This window comes from Falco rusticolus, chromosome 3 (assembly GCF_015220075.1).
Source record: "Falco rusticolus isolate bFalRus1 chromosome 3, bFalRus1.pri, whole genome shotgun sequence".
In the NCBI taxonomy this organism is placed as follows: Eukaryota; Metazoa; Chordata; class Aves; order Falconiformes; family Falconidae; genus Falco; species Falco rusticolus.
This window is the reverse complement of record NC_051189.1, coordinates 116,341,261-116,367,139: the sequence shown is the minus strand read 5'-3', so window position 1 is coordinate 116,367,139 and position 25,879 is coordinate 116,341,261. Positions and strand designations below refer to the sequence as shown.

The following is a 25,879-nucleotide window of genomic DNA, read 5'->3' as shown; positions in this document are numbered from 1 at the left end:
CGCCCCACCAGCCCCACCCCCGCGCGGCTCCCGACCTATCGGAGAGCGCCGCTCCGCCCTCTCCCTCCCATCGGCCAATAGGAAAACGCGGCGACGGGAGCGAGCGGACGCGGAGGAGCTAGCAGGCTAGGCGGAGCGGCGGGGTGCCTGGGCTGTACCACTGCAGCGGGGGCGGAGCCGCGCGGGCTGCACCATCGCTGAGGCGCGGGGGGGGAGGGGGAGCAAACGAGGAGAGGGTCCCCGTGGGTGGGGCGGAACCATTCCCGGGGGAGAGTGGGGGGAAATGCCAGGTGGGGCTGAACCATCCCGGCGGAGGGGCGGGGGGGGGGAGGACACACGGTAGAGGCCTCCACCTGCCCCCAGGCCTCGGCCCTGGCTTGTCCCACCCGGGGTCGGCAAGAGCGGGGCCGTGGGGGTCTCACAGAGCCGGGGTCAGCGTGAGAGTGGCCTGGGGCCCCCAGCAGCACCCCGGGGTGGGGTTGGTGTGAAGGGGGGTCTGTCCCCTGAGGGCATCACCCCGCTGGCCTGTCCTCCCCAGGGTTCAGGGAGGCCCCACGGCCACCGCCGCTGCAAAGGCCTTTATTTCCCCAAAACCCAACGGCGGTTACGGGGCAGGTCCCGGCAACACCATGGCAGGAGAAGGAGCATCCCACAGCCAAGGGCTGGGGTGGCCATTGCTTGCCAGGGGCCACCTGCCATCACCGGGGATGAAGGAGGAGGCGAGGCCCAGCCAGAGGGGCCTGAGAGGGCTGGTGTGGCCCCCAAGCAGCCTGCTGTGGGGCTGGAGGCTGGATTTGCCCCCAGGCAAGTGCAGGCATGGTGTGGTGGGCACCCACCGGGCCCCCCACGGAGCCCCCCACGTGCCAGCCCTCCACTCCTTGGAGTCACTTGTCGGCTTTGGCCTTCCATCGCCTTCTGGGGGGGCTGAAATCTGCTGCTCCCAAGATTCGAAGCACTTCAAATCTTTACTGCTGAGGTCCAGGCAGTGTTCGCCAATGCCCCGGGGCAATACGTGTGGAATCTGTGGGGACCTGGTGCAGGGGGAGCACCCCTGGGCACCCCAACACAAGGGTGTCTCTGCTGCTGCTGGGGTCCTCACGGTTGCTGTTGGTACTGGCCCTCGGTGGCAGTGAAGAAGTCCTCCAGCACGCTTTTCATGTACTCGAAGGTGGGACGTTCCTCAGGCCTCTCCTTCCAGCACTGCATCATCAGTTCATACAGCTCCTGTGGGCAGTTGTCTGGCTGCGGCATGCGGTAACCACGCTCCAGGTTCTGTATCACCTCGGGGTTGGTCATCCCTGTGAGGACAACACGCACAGCACTGAATTTGGATCACCCCCAGGTCACAGGTAGCACCCTACGTTTGCAAATCCCACCGGGAAACTTCCTTTCACCCTCTGCTGCCTCTGAAACCCCCAGTGGCTTTTGGGCTGGGGCTGGCCATGTGCATCGGGAAACGGTCGAAACCATCGCGGGCTGGCAGGGAAGGGAGCCAGATGGGGCGGCTGGGAGCGTGTGTGCGTGCAGGAGTGCATGCACACACTCGTGGGTGTGCGCTTGCGTGCGTGTGCCAGCCCTTCTGTCGTGCAGCTGCTGGGAAATCCTGACCTGGATATGGGATCCGGCCATAGGTGACGATCTCCGTGAGCAGGATGCCGAATGACCAGACATCAGACTTAATCGTGAACGTCCCATAATTAATAGCCTCCGGCGCCGTCCACTTAATGGGGAATTTAGCCCCTGAAAAACAGCAGGAGGGGAGAAAATAAAACGTTGTGGCTGAGCTGAAAATGCCCCTCTCTGCCTAATCTGATATGACAACCCTGAGTCAGCCTCTGTCCCTGCTATATGCCTGGGGACAAGCTGGGTTTGGTGGCAGCCAGCCCTTCTGCCCCCCTGCTACTTGGCTGGCTACAGAGCCCCCAGAATGGGCTAGCACCCCTGCAGCGGGCCTGTTCCAGCAGTAGCCACCAGGTAGGGCTGTCACCCCACCAAAAGCAGTGTCGGGTGGGCACGCAGGGCCCCGCAGCCCCCTCTCTGCCTGCGGGGAGATGGAGTGGAGAGAAGGCTGTCTGCACCCCCGCCTGCTTCCTTCTCCCGTGGCTGCATGCAGTCCTGCAGCTCCCGGAGCACCGTGGGGGCCCCCAGAATTGGCTGGGTGGGGGTTCCCCATGGCCCTGAGCTGTGTGCACCCCAAAAGCAGGGCTCGGCTGGGGACACACCTTCACGAGCCGTGTACTCATTGTCCTCGATGAGGCGGGCCAGCCCGAAGTCGGCGATTTTGCAGCCCAAGGTGTCCGATACGAGGATGTTGGCAGCCCGCAAGTCGCGGTGGATGTAGTTCTTGGCCTCAATGAAGGCCATGCCTTCAGCAATCTGTGGTTTGGAGGAATTGCAATTAATAGCCACCAGCCCAAGCAGGGCAGCCCCAGCTCCAGCCCCAGCAGAGCCCTCCCCACCAGCAGCTCCACAGCTCTGTCCCCCCCCTGACCTGTGCAGCCATGTCTAGCAGTTTGTTGATGCTGAGCTTGATTCCTTCCGAGGTCTTGAGGAAGTCCACGAGGCTGCCTGCAATGAAGGCAACAGATCTCAGCAGCAAGCACACACACTGCCTCCCACCCCGGCATCTGTTGGAGCTGGGCATCATGGTGGTGGGGTCACCAGGGCACTGTCCCCTATGGCAACACCAAATGTGGGGCTGGGCAGCTTGCAACCCCCGGGGAAGGCAGGCAGGAGCAAATGGGCAGGAGACCAGCCTGCCTGCAGGGTCCTTTCCCCCCTGCCAGGGCTGACCCCCGAGCTCCCAGCCAGTGGGACAGCTGTGATGCAAAGGCAGAGTGAGGAGAGGGGGAAATGATACCAAAAGCAGCTCAAGACACATAAGCCAGCACTGACCACTGGATAGGAACAGCTAGGAGCCTAATGACTGTGGCTCTTCACAGCCCCCAGCCACCCCCACCCTCACCCCAGCCGCCAGCCACCCCAGCCTGGGTGCCCTCACCCTTCTCCATGTACTCCGTGATGATGTAGATGGGTTCCTTCGTCACCACGGCGTAGAGCCGCACCAGCCGCGGGTGCTGCAGGTTCTTCATGAGGTTGGCCTCCGCCAGGAAGGCACTGGGTGACATGCTGCCCTGCTTCAGGTTTTTGATGGCCACCTTAGTGTGGCCATTGTAGAAGCCTGTGGAGAGATGGGGCACAGCATGATGGGGAGAGGGACCCCATCATCAGGCATGGCGGGGGGACACGTGGCAATAGCGGTGCCAGCCAAGGGGGCAAGCGTGGAGACTGCAGATCTAGCGCATCCCAACCCGAGACTGCGCAAGCGAGAGATGTTTGAGATGGCAAAGGCTGGCTGATGAGGGGCAGAGGACCTCGCACCCTGGAAGACTGCCAGAGGACATCTGGGGACAATCATAGCTCCGTACTGGCCACCTGGGCAAAAACCTGTAACCACATTTTAACCCACCAGGCAGAGACTTTTAGATGTGGCTTTCAGCCACACGGAGGAAAGGAAGCTGCTGGTTGCTGGGCTTTGAACCAGAGGGCAGCTGGGGGAGCTGGGCAGCGATGCTGAAGCCAGGCTTCTGCTGGGTACCTGGAGGGGACTTCACAGGACAGCCAGCACCCATGGGAGCGAAGGCAGGGACCCCGCTCTGAGCCTGCGGGGTAGGATGGAGAGGAGCAGGGCGGCCCCAGTGTCTTCCCCATGTGGCACCCGAGGAGCAGGAGGTGCTTTTGTGGCTGGATCACAGCACGCTCAAGGCTCCGCGCTGCCTCTGAGCCTCCAGCTGCTCCCAGCGTTGCAGTGACAACCGCAGCGACAGCCTTATTGTGGCTGCATCTGCTCTGAGGGCGAGAGAGCCCAGCTCGCGAAGACATGGTGCAGCCCCTGTGCACACACCTCCACCAGCACGCCCATCAGGGCAGCGGGTGCCTGCTTGGGCGGCAGCGCAGGGGTCCGAGTGGCTAGGGGTGGGAGACAGGGGGAAGCCTGGGGGGCTTTCAGTAAACCAGAGCTGCCCCTGGGCTGTTTTAGCTGCTGGTTTTCTCCCTTCTCCCAGGGGTCTTGTGAAAAGCCAAGGTCTCACGCTTGGGGGTGTGCTGGCTGCTCCATGCGACACCCCAGCTGGACCCCTCCCCAGCCCGAGGATGCCGTGGGGCCTGGTTGACGCTGCCTACACCAGTGTCCTCATCCAGGAGGAAGCACCCCAGTTTCACTGTGACTCACCCATCCAAACTTCTCCAAACTGCCCCGCTCCCAGCTTCTCCACCAGCTTCAGCGACTCTCGTGGCACCTCCCACTCATCCTGCCACCATGGCTTCTGCGGTTTCTGGGTCCGGCAGGGCTTGCCAAGGCGGGTGCACAGCCCGTCAGAGCTGCCTGCGGCATGGGGGAGGGGGGGGCAGAGCCAGTGTCAACGCAGCAGAGGGCACAGGGGGCCCAGCATAAGCTAATGACTTTGCTGGGGCACGGGTAGCAGTGTGTCCCCATCCCCATCCCATCCCCATCCCCATCCCCATCCCATCCCCATCCCTCCCCATCCCCATCCCATCCCCATCCCATCCCCATCCCCATCCCCATCGCCATCCCATCCCCATCCTGCCCCCATTCCATCCCCTGCCTGCAGGCAGGACCAGCCCCTGGATGGCACATACGTGTGTAATACTCCACCAGCTCGTGCAAACTGCCAAAGGTGACGCGGGGGGAGATGTAGTACCCCCCGTTGTCCATGTTGCGGATCTTGTAGTGCTTCACTGTCTCGCCCTGGTTCTGGTCAAAGTCCCTCACTGACAGTGAGTAGGAGCCTGGGGAGATGGGACCATGTGGGTGTGGGATCCCAGCACTCCTCCTGTGCTTCCCAGCACCTTTCCCTGTGCTGGTGGCGGGAGATGCCGGCAGGGCCTGTGGGATGGTACCTTTGGAGGTCTCGCTCTCCCGGATGAGGAAGGAGCCGTGCGTGTTGCCTGACGCCAGGAGCTGTCGCTCCGCATCCTTGCGGCTGATGTTTTTGAAGAACCACCTGGGGACACGGGACATGGTTGGGGCGGGGGGGAGTCAGGCCACCTGCACCCACCGGTGCTTCGGGGGATGCTGCTGACTCTCCCCGCTGCCGGCACAGCCCCTGGCAGGGCATGGCCCCTGTCCAGCCCTACTCACGGCTCAGGCTCCAGGCTGTTCACCATGGCCACAAAGTTGTAGGGGATCAAACCCTCCTGGCCGGTGGTGAGCGACTGTGCCTTCCACCATTCCCCGCTCCTGCAAGGACACAGTGAGGTGAGACTCCCTCTGGTTGCTGGGACCCCGCAAGGACACCCCTGACAGCACCGGGATGCTGGCTGGGGAGCGGTGGGGTCATGATGGAGTGGGTGCTGGGATGCTCTTGATGCTCACTCACTCTTCCAGGATGCGGAGCTTCTCGCCCTTCCGCAGCCCCAGGTCACCATCGTGCTTGGGCTCGTAGTTGTACAGGGCCACCACCAGCTTATCTGGGAGAACAAGCGGAGGGGCAGGGGGGTGGTGGCCAACTCGAGGGGTGTCCACAGGCACCCCCTGCCCCGGCCAGACCTTACCTTGCAGAGGCGAGCATGGCGGGGACGTGGCCTCATAGGACACCAGCGGGTCTTGCACCTCGGAGCCGTTGTGGATCAGCCTCTGCCAGGGGACGAGAAGCCGCGTGAGCCCTCGCCTTCCCGGGGTCTGGCCATCCTATGGCCACCTCTGGAGGCGTTTGGCCACCAGGACTGGGGGGTGTCTGCTTGCCCCCTCCTCACCTGGCGCTTGCTGCTGGGCTCGATGGGGTAATTGCAGTGCTCACAGATGTCGATGTTCTCGATCCAGTCCTCATCATAGTCTGAGCTGCAGCAGCAGCCCATGGCGGCTGCAGGGGGGGGCAAGAGGCAGTGAGAGAAGCCCCCCCAGCCCCTCGCTCCAGTGCATCCCCATCCCTCTGTCCCACCGTCTGCCTTCCTACATCCCATGGCCCATCCCACGCACTTCCCAAGTCCTCAGCTGAGCTGGGGGCATCCCCTGACTCTTTGTCACCGGCCATATTTCCTCCTAATTTTGTCCTGGCTTTGATAATTAAAAAGACTGAAGGCAATTAGTTCCCAGCCTGAGGCTCCCCTTTCCCACCAGCCTGGCATTGCCAGCTCCTTCCCACCCTGCAGCCCTTGGGCTGATCCCGCCCTCCTCCATCTAGATAACAACCTAATCATGAATATCCTATTAACAATTAATACATCTTTGCATGGCCCTGCAATGCTGTTTGATGAAGTTTGGCTGGACCAGGCACCTCCTGGCCCTAAAAGCAGCTCCTGGGGTCAGAGGGGGATGCAGGCGCACCCTCACCCATGGTGCTGTGTCACCTCCGATTTCCTTCTCCCCCAGGGCTCTCATTAGCCTCCCCCATGAATTCGGCTCTGCTCTTTTTTCTCCTTCATCAGGGCTGTCCTTTAAACCCTCATCCCTGCTCAGGGGGGCCCTCATCCTCAGCACCTCACCCTGAAACATCAAGGAACCCCCAACCTCAAGCATCAGCCCTGGCCACGGTGACACCAAGCTGGCACAGGACTGTGCCCCAGGGTCCCCATCACTGTGGCGTGGGCACCGGGGCAGCCTGGCAGCGATGCCACAAGCATTGCATGGGCACTGCAAACCACCTGAGCAGCTCTTGCCTTCTCGTGCAAGGCCCCAGCGGTGCGTCACATGGAAAACGTGGCCCACAGCCCTGGAAAAACCTCTTCTGCAGAATCCCCCACGCCTACGCTGCCGGGATTTATCTCCACCAAGACCTGGCCCCCAAAACTCTCTTTTCCAAGCTCTGCCCAGCAGCTCTGGGGGGCTCTCGGGGGGGGCCCTGGCACGGTTTCTGCAGGTGGTGGGTGCCAACGGCAGGGCTGGGAGCCCCGTGCCACCGAAAGCCAGCCCAGGTGTCTCTGCCCCAGCTCCCAAAACCAGCAGCTGCTTTTGCGAATGCCGAGTGGGAGCTCTTATCTGGCAGCAAGGCGGTGCAGCTGCAAGGGTCCTCAGCCCCACCGTGCTGGGTCCCCAGCAGGCCAGCTAAGCCCTGGGAGCTGCTTTGCTGGGAGCTGGTGGCCATGGGCAATGACGGCACCATTTTCACCTTGGTTTCCTACCCGGGAGCAATTGCACGGCTGTTTTCTCACAAGCACACACTTAAATCCACCTCTCTCCACGCTGCCGAGGAGGGCACGGCACTGAGAGCTTCATTTCAGCTTGTGCCTCCATGGGACGCAGGGAAGAGCTCACAGGGGGCCCCCAGGGAGGGTGCAGGGTCCCCAGGGTGCCACCAGCCCCTGGTGTCACCAGCCTCAGCCATCAGAACCTGCTGCCAGCCAGACCCCCCCTACCAGCGCTGCCAGGGCTGGTTTTGCAGACCAGGAGCCCCCTCCCTGGGGGATGGGGTCCACACGGCATCCACATCAGGGACACGGGGGCTGTCCCCACAGTGCAGCCTCAGGGTGCCCACTGCCACAGTGGCCAACGGGAGCAGGTGACGGGCGATTTTGGCAAGGAGAGGGCAGCCGAGCGTGCCGTGCGGTGCTGCTGTGGGGACTCAAATGCTAAAAACCACCCTGGTGCCTTCAGCTTCTGGTGACACCTATTTGGGGACACACTTTGGCACCCAAAAAGGGGTTCAGCCACACCACAGTGGCCTGCTGATGGCAAGAGAAGCAGGCAAGGTGCCGGTGATGCCCAGGCGGTAGCACAGCCCCAAGCACAACCCTGGCCCCACGGAGGATTTTGGCTCCCAAACCCACCCACAGCCCTTCAGACGCATTTACCAAAGGCGAGCGGTGCCAAGAGATGTTTTTTCCTTCTTGCATGAAGCCAGGGTGGGGAGGGAGGTGCTGCTATTGTGCCTTTTTGTCTCATGTACTTAAGCCACAGTGTAATTTCCACTAAGCAGCCGTTTCACCTGGTGAAATGGGGTGTTTGAAGTTGGGTTCTGTGACTGCATCTGTGCAACCGAATTTCTTGTGCAAAGGTTGCCTGGGAGGGATGTGTAGGCGCTCCTGCCCTGTGCCTCATCATGTCCCTGAGGAGGTGTCTGCACGCATGCATGGGTGTGCATGTGTGTCCTTGCACAGCTGTGTACGTGCCTTTCCCTGGCTTTGCTCAGGAGTGTGTCTGGACCTCCTGGCTCTTGCAGGAGGAGCTGCCCCATGCCGGCCCTTCCACTTCTTTGGCCAGGTCCAGTGGTTTGCTCACAAGCATGGGCAGGTGTGAAGAGGGCTGAAGGCTGGGCTGACCCCATCCCTGATGCTCTTCAAGGCTCACCAGGGTGTCCTGAGTGACCCCAAGCCAGCTGTGACCCAGCTGGATGCTAAGCCCCACACTGGTCCAGCTTCACAGAGAAGATGCGAAGCATCATGGCTCCAAAGCTGCCATTGCAGCGGGGAGGTGTTTGTGCTGAGGTGGCACCCAAACCAGGAGTAGCTCAGTGTCTGAAGCCCTCAGAGCGGGCAGGGACCCCGCTAGACCAGTGTTAAACTGCTGCTTGTCCCTAAGCTGCTCTCATCCACAGCCAGGCAGGCAAGAGCCTGGTCCTGGGGATGAAATTCCTATTTTTCCCTGGAAATGGGGTCTCGGAGAGAGCCCTGTGAGGGGCCAACGCTCCCACCCTGGGCAGACCCCCCCAGGCGGGCAGAGGGCATCGGGACAGCGACTTTCACCCCAACTAAAAGGCCACAGAGGGATGGGGAGCACAGCCCCGCTCCCCCCATCCATCACCCAGGCACAAGTGCTCACACCCCGCTGCCCAGGCACCAGCGCTCACAGCCCCCCGCAGCAACGAGCCCAAACCCCCATTTCCATCGCTCCGAGGGGCAACCGCGGAGAATACAAGGGAACCCGCATCCTCCACAGGCGCCTGGGTGGTCCCAGCTCCTGTCCGGAGGGTGCAGACCCCTTCGCCCCCAGGTCCCTGTTACCTGTTGGCAGCGAGGGGAGGACCAGCTGCTTTCAGACTCCCATGGCCCGGCAGCAAGTGTGAAGGTACCGTGTCCTCACTCACATCCTCTCCATCCCTGGCAGGAGCACAATGACCCTCTGGGGAGCAGAGACGAGCCCCCTGCACATGGGCGCCCGCTCCCCACCGCCACCACTCGCTGCTGCTTACCACCTGCCCTGGTTTCCTGCCTCATGAGCAAACTCTAGAGAAGCTGGTTCACAGCTCGCGAACAACCACAAGAGCTAGTGACAAACCCTGATGGCTTCCTGCCATCCCCAGCACGGAGGGTCTCTGCTCTGGGTGGCCCTGGCCACCAATTCCCAGGGACTGGGTGGGCAAGGGGATGCTAAGTCGGTGGGGGAGCAGGGTCCGGCGGGCTGGGAGATGTGCTGCGAGGGGCCAGCCATGGGCAGGGGATTGTCACCTGCTGCCCAGGCAGCCCCCAGCTAGCTGGTCCCCTGCGCTGTCCCCTCTCTGGTGCTTGGTGTGGGCAGGCTGACAGTGCCACGCACCAGCTGCCCCTGACCCCAGTGGACCCTACACAGGTTGTGGGACTCATCCTGCACACCACAGCCCTCGCTTTGGCTGTCACCATGGGGTCCCCCCAGACTCTGGCGCCCCGAGAGCCACAGTGGCAGGGGTGAAGTGAAGGGGACATGTTATGCCCCAGCCAGGATGCCAGCCTTGTGTTTCTGAAGATAGCTCAGAGCATAACAACCACAACACTATTGTCTTGGCTTTTGCAATCAAACACGAAGCCGCAGGTACCGGAGGCATGGGCAGGAAGCCCAGCAGTGTCAGGGGGGGCTGCAGGAGCCTGTAGGGCATCGCTGCAGCAGCACTGGCTGCAGCATCCACCCTGGCAGGGACATTTTCCAGGGGCAGCTGTGCAGCCCCATTCCCATCCCCAACACAGCAGGTGCCCCCAGCAAGGGATGGTGGGGAGCGCTCCAAGGTGCTGGGGTGTGCTGTAGCCTCAGGGTGCACATCGGGTTCTCCCCATGTCCTGCTGCTACTCTGGGAAGGAGAAGCAGCCCCCCAAATTATGCCTGGGTCACCTCACATCTTTTTCAGCAGCACTGACAAAAAGGGTTCTACAAAAGTCACATCCTGCAAGGGGCAACTTCTGTTGTAAAGGGTTTGATGTTAATATAGGAAGGGAAAATCTAAAAGCGAACTGCTCTGGTGAGTACCTCCAGGATCCCTCCTGCTCCCGGCACAGTGCTGTCAGGGCTTGGAGACGGGGATGTGGGGCTGCCCAAACTCTGAGCATGGCCCCTGGCATCTCCCGGCATCAAGCCTCAGAAACAACTCCTCCATTCGCAGCCAGTTTGGTGACAAGCATTTCCTGCAGCGATGCAGCCCAAGCACCCATCTGCTGCCAGGGGTGCCCAGGAAGGTGCTGGCCCAGGAAGATGCAATGTCCCCAAAGCAGAGACACTGTCTCTCCGGCATGGCACTTTCCTGCAGCAGAAACCGATGAGAAACCACCCACCCTGTGAGCCAGAGTCCTGGGAGCAGCCAGGGAAGGGGCGATGGCAACACGGACCCCCCTGCCACCCCTACATCCCCCACAGCGAAGGGCTGGGAGCCAGATCTGGAGGCAAAGGCAGGTGCCCTGGGGCATGCAAAAATAAAGAGAAAACATCAGCTCTCGCCTTCACCTCCTTTTATTCCTTCTCAATGGGCTGCACCCCACATTTTTCCACTGTGGTTGACCCCACCATCATTAGGGACAGAGCACTGGGTGCCCCAAAACACCCTGTGCTTGATGGGACTGGTGGCATTGGCATTGTCCCTGGGGCAGGGCTGGCAGCACAGGCTCAGCACTGCCTGCCCTAAGGGGGGGCAGCCCTGGCAGCAGCTCTACAGTCCCCAAGGCATTTGTGGAGGGATCCCTGAGCCCAACCAGGTCTGGATGCACCCATGGGTGCCTGCAAGGCTCCCATCCAGGCTTGGTACTGCGCACTTTGCAGGGTCCTGCCACGCTCAGCAGAGGGAGAACCGTCGGGAGTTGATGTTCATGCGGGTGACGCCGATGTGCTTGAGCGGCGTGGAGAGCAGGAAGGCAGCCTTGGGGGGGATGTTGCAGAGCAGATCCGAGTCTTCCTCACAGCCTTCGAGGCCGAAGGTGGCATCATCCAGCATCTCCTTGTGTTGGTGGCAGGCCTGCTCCACCTTCAGCCGGTGCAGCTGCGCCCGCAGGCGCATCAGCTGCTGTGCCAGGCGCTGGTCCACAGCCTGCATCTCCTGCTGCACGGGGAGGTAGGCATCAGGGCCAGAGCCGGACTGGCCGCTGGGGCAGCTGCCCAGGCAGTGGGGGTGGTGGGGCAGCAGGGCTGGGGCTTGCCCAGGGCACAAACCCACCAGGGACCACACGCACACGTGGCCCTGGGGAGCCCACACACTGTCCAAGGGCTGGCACATGGTCGGTGCCAGGGTCACAGCCCAGGGTCAGCTCAGGCACCCGTGGGTTTGTACCCGCCTGGCTTTCGCTGCCGGGGTCACCCCATGGAAGTCACCAAGGCTGTGCCACACCAATGAAGTCCACCACAGCCGTGCCACCAGCAGAGCAGGCAGGAGGGGGTGACAAATGCAGACGCCTGACAGAGCTGTGACCCCCAGCGCTGGGCAAGGGGACAGGGGCAGAGCTGCAGCACCGCAGTGTCACACGTGCCTTGCAAAAATCCACACGCACCGGCCGTGGTGGGCAGAGGAGCAAAGCAGCGTGCCATGGCTGGAGCGGCTGGAGCACCCTGGCCCGGGCACATCCCATCGCTGTTGCGTGAAGCCGGGCTGCCAGTCCTCCCTCCGCACGAAGGAGCCCTGTGGCCCCGTCCCTGCCTGGGGGCTCAGCTCTTGCCCACCCCTCGTGCCTCCAGTCCCTGTCCCTGCCTGGGGGCTCACCCCTCGCTCAAGCCCTCGTGCCTCCAGTCCCTGCTTTGGGGCTCAGCCCTTGCCCACCCATCCCTGCCTGGGGGCTCAGCCCTTGCCCACCCCTCTTGCCTCCTGTCCCTGCCTGGGGGCTCAGCCCTTGCCCACCCCTTGTGTCTCCCACCCCACCAGCAACTACTCACCAGCTCCATCCTGAGCCACTCCAGCGCCGCCTCCATGGTGGCGAAGCCACAGACGCTGCCATCCTGCTCATCCTCAGGGTGCCCAGGGCCCTGCCGTGCCCCCCATGTCCCCCCGGGGGTCCGACTGCACCAGGGCTGCCCCCTCACCCGGGCTTCCCACTCCAGGTAGGAGGGTCTCCGTGTCTGCAACTTCAACTTGGCCGCCAGCGCCTTCACGCCGTCCAGGCTCTCCTGCTCCCAGGTGGGCTCCTCCTCGCCCAGCTCCTTGAACTTCAGCTGGCCGAAGGGCATGGCAGCACCCTTGGGACCCCCCCCCAAAGCCCCCAGGCAGACAGAGGTTCTGCCCCCTGCACCTGCAGAGTGAGGAGCACCCTGGCCACCAGCACCCCCAGGACGATAAGGGTTGGGGATGTCGAGGGCAATTCCAACGGGCAGGAACTTTCCGTATCCAGAGGAGCGCAAAGGAGGGGTTATTTGGGTTTGTTCGTTTTGGTTTCTTTTTTTTTTTTTTTCTTACTGTTGTTTTTTCCTTTTCTTGTCTTTTTTAGCATTATTGTCTCCAGCTGGGAGGAGTCTCCCTGTTTCCCTGGAGGAAGCCTTCACCGGGATACACTGGCAAGGAGGAGCGGGGATGATTTATCCCCGGGCGAAGCCGCCCTCTCGCACCGGGGGGGGCCGCAAAAACAGCCCAAGGACGGAAAAAGAAACCGGGCGAGGGGGGGGGGACGGGGCGGGACACGGGGCGAGGAGCCGGGGGGCAGCTGGTGTCCCGCATCCCGGCCGGGCCCTTAAGGTGGAACCGGGTCAGGATCTGGCCGCTCCCCCCCGCCCCCCCCCCTCGCCGCCCTGCCCGGTGCTGCAAGCGCTGCCCGGGGCGGGCCGGGGGCAGCGGGGGGGGGTTACGGGACTGGCCCGCGCCCCACCGGCGCCGCCTGCCCCGGGGACAGCCCCCCCCGTCCCCGAAACCCTGCGTGCAGCGCCCCTGCTGCGCTGCCAGCCCCCGCGTGTCCCTCCCCACGGCCCCCGCGTGTCCCCTCGCTGTCGCACCCCACGCGGTGACCCCCCTTCCCCCCCCCCCAGCCCGGGAGACCATCGCCCATCCCGGCCCCGCCGGCGGAGCCGCCCCGGGCCGGGCCACCTTAACCCCGACATCCGCCGGCCCCGCCGGCACGGCTGGGTGTGCGGTCCCAGCTCGCACCCCGGGGTCCCCGCTCGCACCCCGGGGTCCCCGCTCGCACCCTGAGCTCTCCTGCTTGCACCCCGAGATCCCTGCTCGCACCCTGAGCTCCCCTCCCTATGCCCTCTGAGTGCACTCTTTGCACTCTGAGGTCCCCTGCTTGCACCCCAAGGTCTCCCGTGCACCCCACAGTCTCCCGCTCGCACCCCGAGAGCCTTGCTTGCGCCCCAAAGTCCCCCACTTGCACCCCAGGCTCCCTGCTTGCATGCCGAGCTCCCCTGCTTATACCCAGCAGTTTCCTGCTTGCACCCTGAGATCCCCGCTTGCACCCCGAGGTCACCCCATCTCCCACTTGCACCCCAACATCTCCCACTCGCACCCCGAGGTCCCTGCCTGCACCGAGCCCGAGCAGGTAAGCACTGGGGTGGCCACAGCAGGCACTGCTGCCAGCTGCTCACCCTCCTCCTCCTCCTCCTCCTCCTCACCCAGGGCACTTGGCTCCATCCCCAGGGCCACGGGGGGCTGTGGGTGCAGGCAGAGCCCCCCAGCACCCTGGGAGCCAGGTTCAGGCTGTGCTGGGGTGCTGGTGGTGCTCAGCACCATACAGCCCCGGCATGGCAGGCCCCATGGCGGCAGCAAAGGACCCAGAGCTGCTCCCCGCAAGACAGCGGTTGCAGTGGCACCAGCTACCACCCCCCACGCCCCGCATGCAGCACAGCTGGCGTGGGGTGCGGGGTACCCAGCTTGGGGTCTGTGCACTGCTGGGGAGCCTGGCACCAGCTCAGCCCCCTCGGCCTGTGCCTCAGTTTCCCCATCTGCAGTGACAGCATTGCTGGGGGAGGAAACATGGCACTCCCCTGCATTTTGCAGCGAGGAAGCTCTGTAGGCTGTAGGTGACAATGTAAACACGAAGAGGGGGGTGAGGCTATAGGGCCCCGTGTGACGCAGAGGGAAGAGGGTTTGCGGGCTGGGCTGTCGCTGCAGGATTTCCCCTTTCTCCCTCCGGCCTTGCGGCAGCAGGTCCTGTGCCTGGCTGCCAGCACCGCCATGGAGTTCTCCGAGCTGATCAAGACGGCGACAGTGGAGAGCGTGCTGCTGTCGTGCGTGGGGCTGCCGGCCGTGAAGGGCACCCTGTGCATCACCAGCCACCACCTGCTCCTCTCCTCCTGCCCCGGGGGGGACAGCCAGCCCGGCACCCTGGAGCTCTGGCTGCTCATCCGCAACGTGGATGCTGTGGAGAAGAGGTGGGTCTGTCCCCACGGCTGTCCCTGCGGTCCTTTCTACCAGTGTCACCCCTGCCTTAGCTGGAGGAGATCCCCCACTGCTCTCCCGGCGGCAGGGCACGGGCACCCCATGGCGCTGCCTGCTGAGCCTCGTCCCTCCTCTTCCCCATGGCCCACGCCGGGCGACGCTCGCGGCACCGGCCATTGACCTCCTCTTCTCCTCCGTGCCTCAGAGTGCAGAATTTAGGCTGGTACCAGCCCCCCCGGACTAATGACTCCCCACGAGACACCAGGTTTGGCTTTTAATGCTCTCTCGGCTCTGCTAACCCAGCTGGCAGCACCCGGCTTTGTGCTAACCACCGCCGTGCCCACCGGGCCCCAGGGAGATGCTGGAAATCTTGGCTTCGGACAGGCGAGCCCCCGGTGCCGGATGAGAGCCAGCGATCCCGCACCGGCACAGCCCTTTCGCTTCGCCCCGCTTGGCTCTCCCGGGGGGAGAGGGCAGCTCGGCGCTGTCTCTGCGTACATGGACCTACAGCTGGTCCTGAGCCCCCCCTGCCTCCCCCAGGATCGCTGGCTCCTCCGGCACCATCACGCTCCGGTGCAAAGACCTGAAGGTGCTGCAGCTGGAGATCCCTGGCATGGAAGAGTGTCTCAACATCGCCAGCTCCATCGAGGTGAGCTCCCGGAGCCTTGCCCAGGGTGCAAAGTGTTGGCAGGGGAAAGCGGCCGCCTGCAGTGTTTGCTCTTGGTCTGTCATTAACATGGGTAAACACTCTGCTCCGGGGCGGGCAGCATTGGCACCATTGGCACCGGGTGCCAGCGGGGCTGCTGGTGCCAGCGCCTGCCCCCCCAGCCCTCGCTCTCGGCTGGGATGTGGCCAGGAGTAGGGAACAGACCCAGGGTTTGCAGAGCCCTGGGGACATGGTGGGGACTTTCTGAGCCACCTCTGTGCTCTGATCCGCACCCCCTGCCCGTGACCAGCTCCACCTTTGCTCTCGCTCCAGGCTCTCTCCTCGGTGGACTCCGTGATGATGATGTACCCGTTCTTCTACAGACCCCAGAGCCTGAAGCTCGAGGAAGGATGGCACCTTTTCCCTCTCGAGCAGTACTTCCAACGGATCGCCTCACAGGTGAGCCTGGAAGGGAGGGAGCCGGCTGGGCTGGGGGCAGAAGCGACTCCCCCCCGCCATGCCGGGCTGCCCACTGGGGCTCACGCAGCCAAGACGGCACCCAAGGCAGCCCCCCTCCCCCCCATCTCCGCCAGACGAGCCAGTGGCGGCTGAGTGATGTGAACCGGGATTTCACCACCTGCCCCACGTACCCTCCCACCGTCATCGTGCCGGCAGCGGTGGACGATGACACCTTGCAGAAGGCTGCCCGTTTCCGGCAGGGCGGGCGATTCCCCGTCCTCAGCTATTACCACTGCAAGAACGGCACCGTGAGTCCACCTCCCTGTTCTGCCCCTTGTCTCCTCTCCCACCACTGCCAGCCCTGGGGTGGCTCTAAGCCCCCCAACCCCACAGGGTCCCCCCACTGCCCGCTGGCCCTCACCCCGCAGGCGATGCTCCGCAGCAGCCAGCCACTGACGGGCCCCAACCGAAAGCGCTGCCGTGAGGATGAGATGCTGCTGGGGACCATCCTGGATGAGGGGGAGCGAGGCTTTATCATTGACACGCGGTCGGCCCAGGCGGCGAAGCAGGCTCGGATGACGGGGGGGGGCACGGAGCCCAAGTCCTCCTACCCGCAGTGGAGGAGGCTGCACCGGCCCTTGGAGAGGTGAGGGGCTGTGCTGAGGCCTGGCCCTCTCGTGACATGGGTGGTCACACTGCCCTGCTGATGGCATGGGGACTCCAGCCCCCTGCAAGACTCACCAAGCCCCTGACAGCGCTCTCCTCCCCTCCCAGAGGCCGCCCGCTGCAGGAGAGCTTTATTAAACTGGTGGAAGCCTGCAATGACACCTCAATCAACATGGACCGGTGGCTGAGCCGGCTGGAGAGCTGCCGCTGGCTGAGCCACGTCAAGGCAGCCCTGAGCACAGCCTGCCTGGCCGCACAGTGCCTGGACAGGTAAGGGGGGGGCTGCTGCCCCACGGCCCCCACTTGCCCCCTTTCAAAGCTCTCAACACAGCACAAACCTCGGGCATCACCCCGGGCTCGCCAGCATCGCCCCAACCGTCCGCGCTTGCCCACAGGGAGGAGGCCAGCGTGCTGGTCCACGGGGCGGAGGGGACGGACACGACGCTGCTGGTGACGGCGCTGGCCCAGGTGATCCTGGACCCGTCCTGCCGCACGCTGGCAGGCTTCCAGGGGCTGCTGGAGCGGGAGTGGATTGAGGTGAGACCAGCAGTCCCAAGGGGGCTGGGGACCCCAGCCTGGCTGGGCGCACTCCCCCCACTCCTCTTCACCCCCGTTATTCCCCCTCGGGGGTCCCACAGGCTGGCCACCCCTTCCACCTCCGCTGCGCCCGCTCTGCCTACTCCCACGCCCGGCTGAAGCAGGAGGCGCCGCTCTTCCTCCTCTTCCTCGACTGCGTGTGGCAGCTGAGCCGCCAGTTCCCCTTCTCTCTGGAGTTCAGCGAGCATCTCCTCCTCACCCTTTTCGACAACGCCTACGCCTCTGCCTACGGCACCTTCCTCTGCAACAACGAGAAAGAGAGGCAAGTGGGTGGGAAGCGGGGACAGCACTGTCCCTTAGGAGCAATGCCGTGGTCACCACTGTGCCCCTGGCGCAGACCCTGTCAGATGGGGCAGAGTGAAGCCCTCCCGGTCATAGCCTGGGTAACCCCAGGCCCCCTGGGAGGGGCTGAAACGCTTCTCAACTCTCTGGCAGGTGCCTGTGTAAAGTGAGGGAGAGCACGCATGCCCTCTGGGCCTGGCTGAACCAACCTGGGGAGAAGAAGAAGTACCTGAACCCCCTCTACTCGCACAACGCCCTGGTCATCTGGCCCTCTGTCGAGCCCCAGAGCATCCAGCTCTGGCAGGGTGAGCTGGGTCCGGTGCCCTCCAAACCCACCTTCAGCTCTGAGCTGGGCTGGGTGGGAATGCTCTGCTTTTCCCTCTCTCGCCAGGGCTACGGCACAGCTGAGACAACACACAGCCCCTTCTCTCCTAGGTTTATTCTTCCGATGGATCCGTTCATCCCAGTACCTGGACGAGGCCTGGGCAGAGGTCCAGCGGTTAGCAGAGGGGGGTGACCCCCCAGTCAAGGAGAGCGTGGAGAGCAGGTTGAGCCGGTCCCTCTCTGACCCCGCTGCCCAGACAGAGAACGGACGATGAACGGCAGCGTGGGCAATGCGGTAATCCAGTCCCCACGGGCTGCCGGGCCAACGCGACACTGCAGCTTTCCGCAGGAAGCGCTGTGCGGGACACAGGCCCTGCGGAGCCTGGAGGACAACTCCAGGATGGGGTGGACAGACCCTTTTTGTAGCCTCTGGGCTGCACAGACTGAGCTTGTTTCAGTAAAGTGGTCTCTCTCACAGCCCACACCTGCTTTCTGCGCTTACGTCGGGGCAGGAGCAGCCTGCTCCCTCCCCAGCGGGATTTCACCTGGACCGCTGGTGGAGAAGGCAGCGGGAGGTCGATGTGCCCAGCAGCATCAGCCTCTGGCAGCTCCCACCACGGCGTGCCAGGCTCACAGCCCCTGCCCGGCTGCCAGGCACAGTCAGCACAGCAAAACTGAAGCAGCAAAACACACTAAAGTCACGAGGCCCTCTCCACAAAGGGCATGCTAACTGCAGTTCATGTGTTGCATCAGCCATGAAATCATAGAATTTTTCCAAGCTGGGAGCCAGCCCGGGAAATCTGCCCTTGAACCCAGTTTCGGGGAAGGAAAGAGATACAAACCACCCCTCCGGACAGACAGACACAGGGCAAGAGGGCTGGAAGGATGAGGATTTGCAACACCAGCGTACTAGCGCAGGAAATAACTGTTTCATGAGGAAAGCTGGCTCAGGGTCAGTCCAGCAAATAAACAAAGCACCAGAACCGGGTGCGTGTGTGTCATCTGGAAAACAATGACTGGCTGCTGCGCTTCCAGCCTGTTCACACTTCAGGGCTGGACCCGAACCATAGCTGCAGATCCTCCCCGGGAAAGAGTTAAGCTACGGCGGACAGAGGCACTGTCTGCCCATGGGTGGGGAGCCAGGCACCGCCAACAGAGCCAGGAAAGCAAAGCACTCAGGTTAATTCTGTTCCAGCCCAAAAAAAAAGCCAAACCAAAATCAGAGGCGCTTTTCCTTGTGTTTATAGAAGATTTCTGTTTATTTCCTGATGATCTTTTTTCTCCCCTGATATATAAATATGCCCAGCAGGGCAGGAAGTCAGCATCCCCAGGGGCAGGCAGGCAGCCAGCCCAGCTCCCTCCCTTGCCTTCCCTCTACCTCCGGTGAAAGCCAGTCCTGCCCTTTGGAGCCGGTTGGGTTTCTAGCTCCCCACCTTCACACAGCCCCCCAAGTTTGCTGCTAACTGCTTCCCGCTGCCTCCTGCGGAGCAGAGTAACTTCAGGCCTTACAACAGTTCTGTGCAGGAGTCGATGGACTGCAGGAGGGAAGAGGAGGGGAAGTCCTCCTTTAAGCTTCAAATTCAAACTCGAAGTATTGGGGATCGAAGTAATGGATGCGAACGTAGCCATCCTCACCCCCGCTGCTGTAACTACAGGAGGAAAGACAAAGATAAAATCACGGATGTTGTCAGGACCTCGCTGCCTCCAGGTTTATACCAAATAGTCGTGAGGTTTGTTCTCACAATGCCCCCCAAAAACTGATAAAGGAGTCACAAGACAAAACAAAACAATCAGTGATGCAGCCAAGCTGTGCAATAGGGCCTAAATGAACCCCCTGGTCAGCCTGGGGGGAGGCAGCAGGGCTGGAATGGGAGAATTAAGGAAGGTGCTTGCTCCATTCCCACTGCAGAGCTCCTGTGAGCCTAGCCACATCCTAACCAACAGGTGGGCCTGACTTGACTGGGGCACCCTGCAAGACCCACAGAGATCCTCACCTCTTCCCATCGGGGTGAAATGCAACGCTATTTATCGGACCAAAGTGACCCTTCACTCTGCCAAACTCTTCTTCAAAAGCCAAGTGGAAGAACCTGGGAGAAGGAAGATTTAAATTATCTCAGGAAGTTGGGAGTTTGGTTAGGGACACAATCAGGGTTTCCTCAAAAAAGGTCTGCAAGTTTAATGACGCAAGATGCTCTGAGAAGAGAACCCTGGGCTGTCAGGAGTGAGGATTCAGCCCTGCCAGAGGAAAAGGACCAACCTTGCCTCAAATTTTCCAATCCTGGTGGAGGTTGTGGTTACATCCATGGCCTCTTGCCCACCACCAAGCACGACCTGCAACAGACAGAAGCCACAACGCTTCAGTGCTGGTCACTCCACACGCGCTCAGCAGGAGCCAGGAGAGGAGGAAGCCAAACTTTGGGGAAGCCTCCTACTAACCCAGCAGATCGCGCCAACTCATGAGCAGGCCTGACTCCAGCCCCACGAAGTTCCCACCTCCCAGACACATCTGAAGATCAGAGGACACAAAGCTTTGTTCCCTGCACCAGCCTGCAGCAAAGCTCCCCAGACCCATTCCACAGTGATGTTTTTTTCTAGCTGGGCTGGTAACACTCCGTATTCCAGCTATCTGAGGCAAGTCACAGTAAAATTGTGACAACGAGCGAGCTCATTCTTACGTGATCAAAAATGGGGGAGAGTGCAGCAGAGTTCACCGGTCGCTCCGTCCGGAACGTCTTCAAATGCTCAAGTGTCGTGCAATCAAATAGCTAGGAGGCAAAAGGGAGAAATTTATTCTGCAGGAGGGCCGGCAACCCAATTAACTCACACAAATCTGGCTGCTAGGCCTCACCTGGGCAGATGTTACCCCTACAGTTGCTCATGGGCACCCAAATCCCAAAAATATTTCCCCAAAATACTGGCCTAAGATATATCTCGCCTCTATCACTTTTTGGCGGTAGCACACTGCAGACATATTTTGGCAATGTTGTTTTCAATACTTGGCCGTTAATTCCACAGGGTGGCATCTCCCCTTTCACACCGAACTTTCCCCTTACTCAAATTTCTAAGGAGCAAACCTCTGCAATAGCCACGTCTCTGAGCAAAGTCCTGCAAGCAAATATCAACAGTCCCCTGCATTTCTGGTGGGAGACCTTACCTTGGCCGTGTTGTCCTTGGAGGCAGTGATGAACATGGTCATGTCCCTGGAGGTCTGAATATCGTTGATTTGCTTGGTGTGCTCCTTGATGTTTGAAAGCTGCTCCCCTGACTGAAGGGTGAAGAAGGCAGTTTCAGCATGCTGGCAGGCAAAGTGAGTGTACATGCGACTTCCCCATTAAAAAAAAATGTAGGAGATGTCACTGTCAGCTGCAGGGCACATGTTGCTACATCGGCCTTGCTCAAGGGAGCCGCATATTTTAACTATCCTTCCATAAGGCTGCTGGTTCGAGCCAAAAAGGCCATATTCTGTCCCATGACCACACCAGGAATGCTGTGATATCCTCCCCCAAGCACTGCTGCCCGGGGAGATGCTGTTCCTTATCAGACTGACCTTGGCACTGAACTGGTTCAGCTCTCCGCTCTCATGTCCTGCGATGATGAACTCTCCCAGAGGGCCCCACACAGCACTAGTGATTTTGGAGTCACTGCAGGGAATTTTCATGTAAGGCTCGTTGTTCTCTGCAGGAAGGAAGGAAGGAGACAGAGAGACACGGTGACACTGGCTCCAGCGATCAACACTTCCCCTTATTCCCTCGTGCCAGTGCTGGCCTGGGTTCCTCACCAATCTGGCTGGGGTCCCGGAGATCAAAGAAGCTCACGAAACACTGATATCCCATCTGCTTGTCCGTGGAAAACATGATGATGTTTCCTCCGAAGTCGAACCCACACGTCCTCACCGCTGAGCTTGTCTTCACTAGAGCGAGCTGCTTTCCTGAACGCAGAGCAGAAAACGACACTTCACTGGGTATTTGATTGCAAGGTTAATGACAAAGATCAGCTGAACGGCAGGGTCAGAGGGAGGATGAGAGCACTGGGCGCAGCTGACAAGCAAGTTTGGCGACCTGCAAGCTCTCACTGCACATTTTGACTACTTGGGTGGTAAAGTAAGTCAATTCACTACATATTCACCAGAAACCAGGCACATACACAAACCCTCTTCCCTCCAGCAGTCCAAGTTAGGATTCAGACCTCTTTCAGGGGGATGAACAAGCACGTGTGTATGCTGCCACCACGTCCTGCCAGCTTAGTGGACTTCACAGCAGGACAAAGCTGGGACACAAACGCAGCTGTGTGGGAAAAGTCTTACCTGTTTCACAGTCCCAGAGCCGACAGCTGTTATCTGCAGAGCCAGTGAGCACATGTCGTGTGTCCCCTATGTCACCAGTTAAGGAATATCAGTATGTTCTCAGCCCCAAAAGCTGCTGTCTAGATACCATGGGAATACTTATAAACACGAGTAAGAAGCCCTATCAGATATTGGGCAACATCCATTCCAGGACTAACAACACTCCAGTGGAAGCAGACACAGAGGCTAAGTGTTCCCATTACAAAATCCACAATTTTCCTTTTGAAATGTTAAAGAAAAAGGCTCCAGCTGTTGCATTAACGCACCCTTTGGAGACCAAAGACCTTGTGCAACTCAAGGCACCTTCCCCAATCTCCCAGGGCCACAACAACAAAAGCAGTGATGCACAAATGAGGGCAGATGGGGCACACTGCATGTGTTATTCCAGCCTGGGGGAAAAAAACAGTACCCAGAAGACAGAGTAAGGGAAAGACAGCGGAAGAGTTCAACGCACTGTATTGTCCCCGTGCTCCTCTTCAAGAAAAAACAGCACAGCAGTTGGGAGGAATCACCTTAAGTGAATCACTGTAAAGAAAAATCCGGGACAAACTGGTTTCTGCAATCAAAGGATACAGTCTGCATCCACACACCAGACGGCTCCTGTATGGCCATTGTAGGTGCCCAGCCTCTCTCCATTCACTGAATACCAAACATTGACAATCTGGGAGAAGAAAACAACCCAGCACACCTCTTACCAGCCGGATTAATTAACGCGACTGATTAATTATCGCGGTGAGGGTTAGCTTTCAACAGGGGAGGGGAGCAGGGCCCGCCGCACTCACGGGATCCTTGGCCACGGTGAAAAGCAGGTCTCCCTCGCGGTTGTACTTGATTTGCGTGATGGAGCGCTCATGGCCCTGCAGCAGGATCGGCTTCTGCGAGGGGGGAGACGCCATTTAATGCTTCAGGCCAGACGCGGCCGAGGCCGCCGGGACGGGGCTCCTGGGCCGCCCCCGCCGCCCCCCACGGCCCCGCGGCCCAGGAGCCCCGTCCCGGCGGCCCTACACCGCCCGGTCACCAGTCACTACCCCCAAAACTGCCCCAGCTCCATCCCCTCTCCTCACCATGGCGGCACCGCTGTGGCGAGAGAGCCGCACGGGCACTTCCGGGTCAGAGGGCGCGCAGAGCGGAAATACGTCACCGTCGCTATGGCGCCCGTGGGTGAGCTTCCGGGGCTGAGGGGAGAGCGCTGCTGGGCGGGGAAGGGTCGGCCCTGAGGGGAGTAGAGGGGGTTTCTCTTAGGAAGGGAAACAGCCACCGCTTTTGTGGGGGTCTTCCCTGAGAGGGGATGTGGCTCTGGGCTTGGGTCGCTTGTGAGGCGTTCGCTGAGGGGAGAGCGTGGCCGTAGGCCGGGCCTGCAGCGGGGCCTTCCCTGAGGGGGGATGTGGCCATGTTGGCTGGCTCTGCTGCTTTCCCTCAGGGGAGTGTGGCCGCAGGCCGGGCCCTGCTAGGGGCCTTTCCTGAGGGGGATGCGGCAGCAGGCTGGGCTTGCTGCAGGGTGTTTCTCTGAGAGGGATGTGGCAGCAGGGCCTGAGTGGGGACCTTCATGATGGGAGACAGCAGTGAGCTGGGCTGGGGGAGGCTGTTCCTGCTGGGGGGTGGCAGTGAGCCTGGCCAGGCCCTCTGTGGGGAGATGAGGGCAGGTTGACCCGGTGCGGGCCCTCTCAGGGCGGTGATGGCAGGGCTGGTGTTCCCCTGGGGCCATCAGGCCACTGAGCTCAGGCTGTGCCACAGGAGAGGCAGTGGTGCTGGTGCTGGTGGCCGTGCTGTGGGGCAGCACCGGGCCATTCCTGCGCACAGGTGCGGCGGGGCTGGAGGAGGTGCAGTGCCAGGGCCGCCTGCAGCAGCTGCTGGCTGAGATCCGCTTCCTGGGCCTCAACTACAAGGTGAGACTTCGTCTGCTTCCTGGGCCTCAACTACAAGGTGCAACTTTGTCTGGGCTCTGGGGCCAGGGAGGTAGGAGGGTGTCAGGCTGCCTTTGGGATCACTCCTACCTCTTTACTTCTGGACTTGATACTTAAATATTCCATTTATCATCAGAATTCTTTAACCTCAGTAATATTTCATTTAATTGCCTATAGCACTGCCTCTTCCTGTGCAGAACTGAGACCACTTTTGCAGGCAGCAGGTCATTAACCCTCATATTTTGCATGAAATAACCACAGTCTGCCTTCTGCAGGCTGGGGAACTAAGGCATTGAGCAGGTTGTGACTGGCAGTGGAATCACTAGAGTGCCACATTGCTGCTGCCAAACACAGCACAGTGCGAGTGGGTCTGGGGTCCTTCATTGCCCCCTCACTGGGGGTGCGTGTGGTGGGTTTGCAAGCAGCAATTGACAGGCTCATGTTCTTCCTGCAGTACATGGTGCCATTTCTGCTCAATCAAGGTGGATCTCTCCTCTTCTACCTCACCTTGGCATCAGCAGGTTAGTTCTCGTTGCTTTTCTGGAGTGGGTTATTTGGGATTTTGGGAGGATCAGTGCTATTGATTAGTCTGGTGATTCAGCTAAACATCAAGCAGCTGTCTTGCCATAATCACAAAACAGTGTCTTACAATGTGTACAAGATTATCCATTTGTAAACTGCTTGTGTTAAAACTGTTCAATTTCAGATATGTCCCTGGCAGTACCGCTCTGTAACTCCCTGGCTTTGATAGTCACGCTGGTGACTGGGAAGATTCTGGGAGAAGACATTGGTGGTAAAAGTAAGTTACACTTCAAACACATCATCTCCTGCATCTATTTGCTGACTTAATAGTTTGGGCTACCCTCTGGTTCCTGAAGAACAGCAAATACCCACCAAGGGCTTTAACTAGTTAAGCAGCAGTTCTTGCTACAGAACCCAAAAAGGAAGTGAAATGGACTTGTGGGCAGGGTTAGTAAATGTGAAGATAGAACTGGCTATTCTAAGCTAACAGCGCTTAGAGGCCTGAGCCTTTACCTAACTAGTTATTTAACTATAAGAGAAGCACTAAATAATATGCCCACCATGGAAAAAGAGTGCCCCATAAGCCCCCAAATGTTAATACCCATCCTTTCCTTCCCTTACATCCTACAGTAACATTACCCTGCTCAGAAAGTAAGAAAGTGGTGGGAAACTTGAAAACTTAAGAACACCAGGAGCCAGCGCAACAGCTTTAGGAATACACTAAAGCATTTCTTTGTTGTTTAAGCCTGGTTCTTGCTAGCCAGATATACATCAGCAGCAACATTTTCTTACAAACATGCTTTGCTCAATGTACATGGGCAGTCCAACCATCCAACCCCTTCAGAACTCATCTGGTCCAGGTCATATCTGTCTAGACATTTATGCTGTCCTGTTTACCATGGCATCTGAGCACCCTGTATTTAGCAATGAGAAGATCTGAGTGACTGGCATTGAATTGTGCAGGTTCCCAATATATTGTTTTTCATTTCTATAGGGGTTGCAGCAGGAATGCTGCTCACAGTCCTTGGAGTCATGCTCTGTGTCGCTGGTTCGTGAACAAGACACAGTGAGCAGCAGAGGAAAAGAACCTGTTCAAAGGTAACCCCCCCATGGCTGGAGGTGGAGCTTCTGGCTCAGCAGCAGACCCTTTGGCTCAGTTGCACCCAGGAAGCTGTATTTTGACACATGGGTGTCAAAAAGCTTGGACTGTATTCCCTGAGCACCAGGGTGGAACAAGGCCTGTTGCAAGGACATCCTATTTAATGTCTTGAGTTAAGGAATTTTTTATCTGTGGGTGTTTCAAGGAAAGGATGGTCGTCTTGTTCAGTGCTGAAGGGATAATAAATGATTAATAAATCATTCAGCGTGACTTTCTGGGCCTAACTGATATTTGCATAGAAGGGATCTGTTTAGGAATTCTCCCTTTTTGTGGCCAAGCACATGAAAGCAGTTTCCTCCACTGTGCTCAGCTGTGATGTACCGGGTCACACTGCACAGTCCCTATTTTAATCTGTAAAATAACAACAGTGCAGTTTGCCCGTAGGGAGGGAAGGGTGTTTTTCTTTTCAGTGAAATTATCAGTCCAAGAGAGCAGATCAATGACAAAAGGAAAAATCTTTTATTTTAGTTATCCTCGTAATTAATCAGAAACCCC

General features: G+C 60.0%; 5 protein-coding genes across 9 annotated transcripts; 2 read left to right on the top strand and 3 right to left on the bottom strand.

The window, feature by feature from the left end:
- Positions 1-114: 114 nt before the first annotated feature.
- Positions 115-9,130, bottom strand: LCK (LCK proto-oncogene, Src family tyrosine kinase). The gene is made up of 13 exons (XM_037382176.1): positions 8,959-9,130; positions 5,776-5,882; positions 5,575-5,656; positions 5,400-5,490; positions 5,162-5,260; positions 4,921-5,024; positions 4,660-4,809; positions 4,232-4,384; positions 3,002-3,181; positions 2,492-2,568; positions 2,223-2,376; positions 1,609-1,740; positions 115-1,298 (listed from the first exon to the last, which is right to left on the bottom strand). The coding sequence occupies exons 2-13, from the start codon at positions 5,875-5,877 to the stop codon at positions 1,096-1,098; spliced, it is 1,527 nt and encodes a 508-aa protein (XP_037238073.1). The 5' UTR covers positions 5,878-5,882; positions 8,959-9,130; the 3' UTR covers positions 115-1,095.
- A 1,502-nt stretch (positions 9,131-10,632) lies between these two features.
- On the bottom strand, positions 10,633-12,715 carry FAM167B (family with sequence similarity 167 member B). Of its 2 annotated transcripts, none has more exons than XM_037382135.1 (2): positions 12,056-12,715; positions 10,633-11,228 (listed from the first exon to the last, which is right to left on the bottom strand). In XM_037382135.1, exons 1-2 carry the CDS (start codon positions 12,344-12,346, stop codon positions 10,968-10,970), a joined length of 552 nt encoding a protein of 183 aa, XP_037238032.1. In that variant the 5' UTR covers positions 12,347-12,715; the 3' UTR covers positions 10,633-10,967. The 2 variants fall into 2 exon arrangements, with proteins under 2 accessions (XP_037238032.1, XP_037238031.1); XM_037382134.1 differs by having other exon boundaries at positions 10,633-11,231; positions 12,056-12,712.
- A 502-nt stretch (positions 12,716-13,217) lies between these two features.
- Positions 13,218-18,440, top strand: LOC119144016 (myotubularin-related protein 9-like). 4 transcript variants are annotated; one of them, XM_037378759.1, is made up of 12 exons: positions 13,218-13,644; positions 14,239-14,476; positions 14,689-14,748; positions 15,024-15,132; positions 15,463-15,588; positions 15,723-15,896; positions 16,017-16,234; positions 16,363-16,524; positions 16,650-16,791; positions 16,893-17,113; positions 17,287-17,438; positions 17,569-18,440. In XM_037378759.1, the coding sequence occupies exons 2-12, from the start codon at positions 14,280-14,282 to the stop codon at positions 17,730-17,732; spliced, it is 1,725 nt and encodes a 574-aa protein (XP_037234656.1). In that variant the 5' UTR covers positions 13,218-13,644; positions 14,239-14,279; the 3' UTR covers positions 17,733-18,440. The 4 variants fall into 4 exon arrangements, with proteins under 4 accessions (XP_037234656.1, XP_037234659.1, XP_037234658.1 ...); XM_037378761.1 differs by lacking the exon at positions 14,689-14,748 and having other exon boundaries at positions 13,219-13,644; XM_037378760.1 differs by lacking the exon at positions 13,218-13,644 and having other exon boundaries at positions 14,181-14,476.
- A 241-nt stretch (positions 18,441-18,681) lies between these two features.
- EIF3I (eukaryotic translation initiation factor 3 subunit I) lies at positions 18,682-22,947 on the bottom strand (the record flags this gene model as incomplete). The annotated part of the gene is made up of 11 exons (XM_037380076.1): positions 18,682-19,106; positions 19,452-19,544; positions 19,715-19,788; positions 20,133-20,222; positions 20,612-20,722; positions 21,005-21,132; positions 21,236-21,385; positions 21,761-21,826; positions 22,373-22,460; positions 22,582-22,674; positions 22,864-22,947. Coding segments are annotated over 11 exons (1,059 nt in total), but the record flags the coding sequence as incomplete, so codon positions are not given.
- Positions 22,941-25,594, top strand: TMEM234 (transmembrane protein 234). The gene is made up of 5 exons (XM_037378758.1): positions 22,941-22,960; positions 23,534-23,685; positions 24,158-24,224; positions 24,410-24,502; positions 25,220-25,594. Exons 1-5 carry the CDS (start codon positions 22,948-22,950, stop codon positions 25,279-25,281), a joined length of 387 nt encoding a protein of 128 aa, XP_037234655.1. The 5' UTR covers positions 22,941-22,947; the 3' UTR covers positions 25,282-25,594.
- The last annotated feature ends 285 nt before the right edge of the window (positions 25,595-25,879 follow it).

Coding starts and splice junctions, on each gene's coding strand:
- TMEM234 (XM_037378758.1), top strand. Junction 23,686..24,157: donor TCCTGGGCCTCAACTACAAG/GTGAGACTTCGT, acceptor TTCTTCCTGCAG/TACATGGTGCCATTTCTGCT. Junction 24,225..24,409: donor CCTCACCTTGGCATCAGCAG/GTTAGTTCTCGT, acceptor GTTCAATTTCAG/ATATGTCCCTGGCAGTACCG.
- FAM167B (XM_037382134.1), bottom strand. CDS start 12,346: ATGCCCTTCGGCCAGCTGAAGTTCAAGGAGCTGGGCGAGGAGGAGCCC. Junction 11,232..12,055: donor AGTGGCTCAGGATGGAGCTG/GTGAGTAGTTGC, acceptor CTCCCCGTGCAG/CAGGAGATGCAGGCTGTGGA.
- LOC119144016 (XM_037378759.1), top strand. CDS start 14,280: ATGGAGTTCTCCGAGCTGATCAAGACGGCGACAGTGGAGAGCGTGCTG. Junction 15,897..16,016: donor ACCACTGCAAGAACGGCACC/GTGAGTCCACCT, acceptor CTCACCCCGCAG/GCGATGCTCCGCAGCAGCCA. Junction 17,439..17,568: donor GAGCATCCAGCTCTGGCAGG/GTGAGCTGGGTC, acceptor CTTCTCTCCTAG/GTTTATTCTTCCGATGGATC.
- LCK (XM_037382176.1), bottom strand. CDS start 5,877: ATGGGCTGCTGCTGCAGCTCAGACTATGATGAGGACTGGATCGAGAAC. Junction 5,657..5,775: donor AGCCCAGCAGCAAGCGCCAG/GTGAGGAGGGGG, acceptor GTCCCCTGGCAG/AGGCTGATCCACAACGGCTC. Junction 5,025..5,161: donor AACAGCCTGGAGCCTGAGCC/GTGAGTAGGGCT, acceptor CCGTGTCCCCAG/GTGGTTCTTCAAAAACATCA.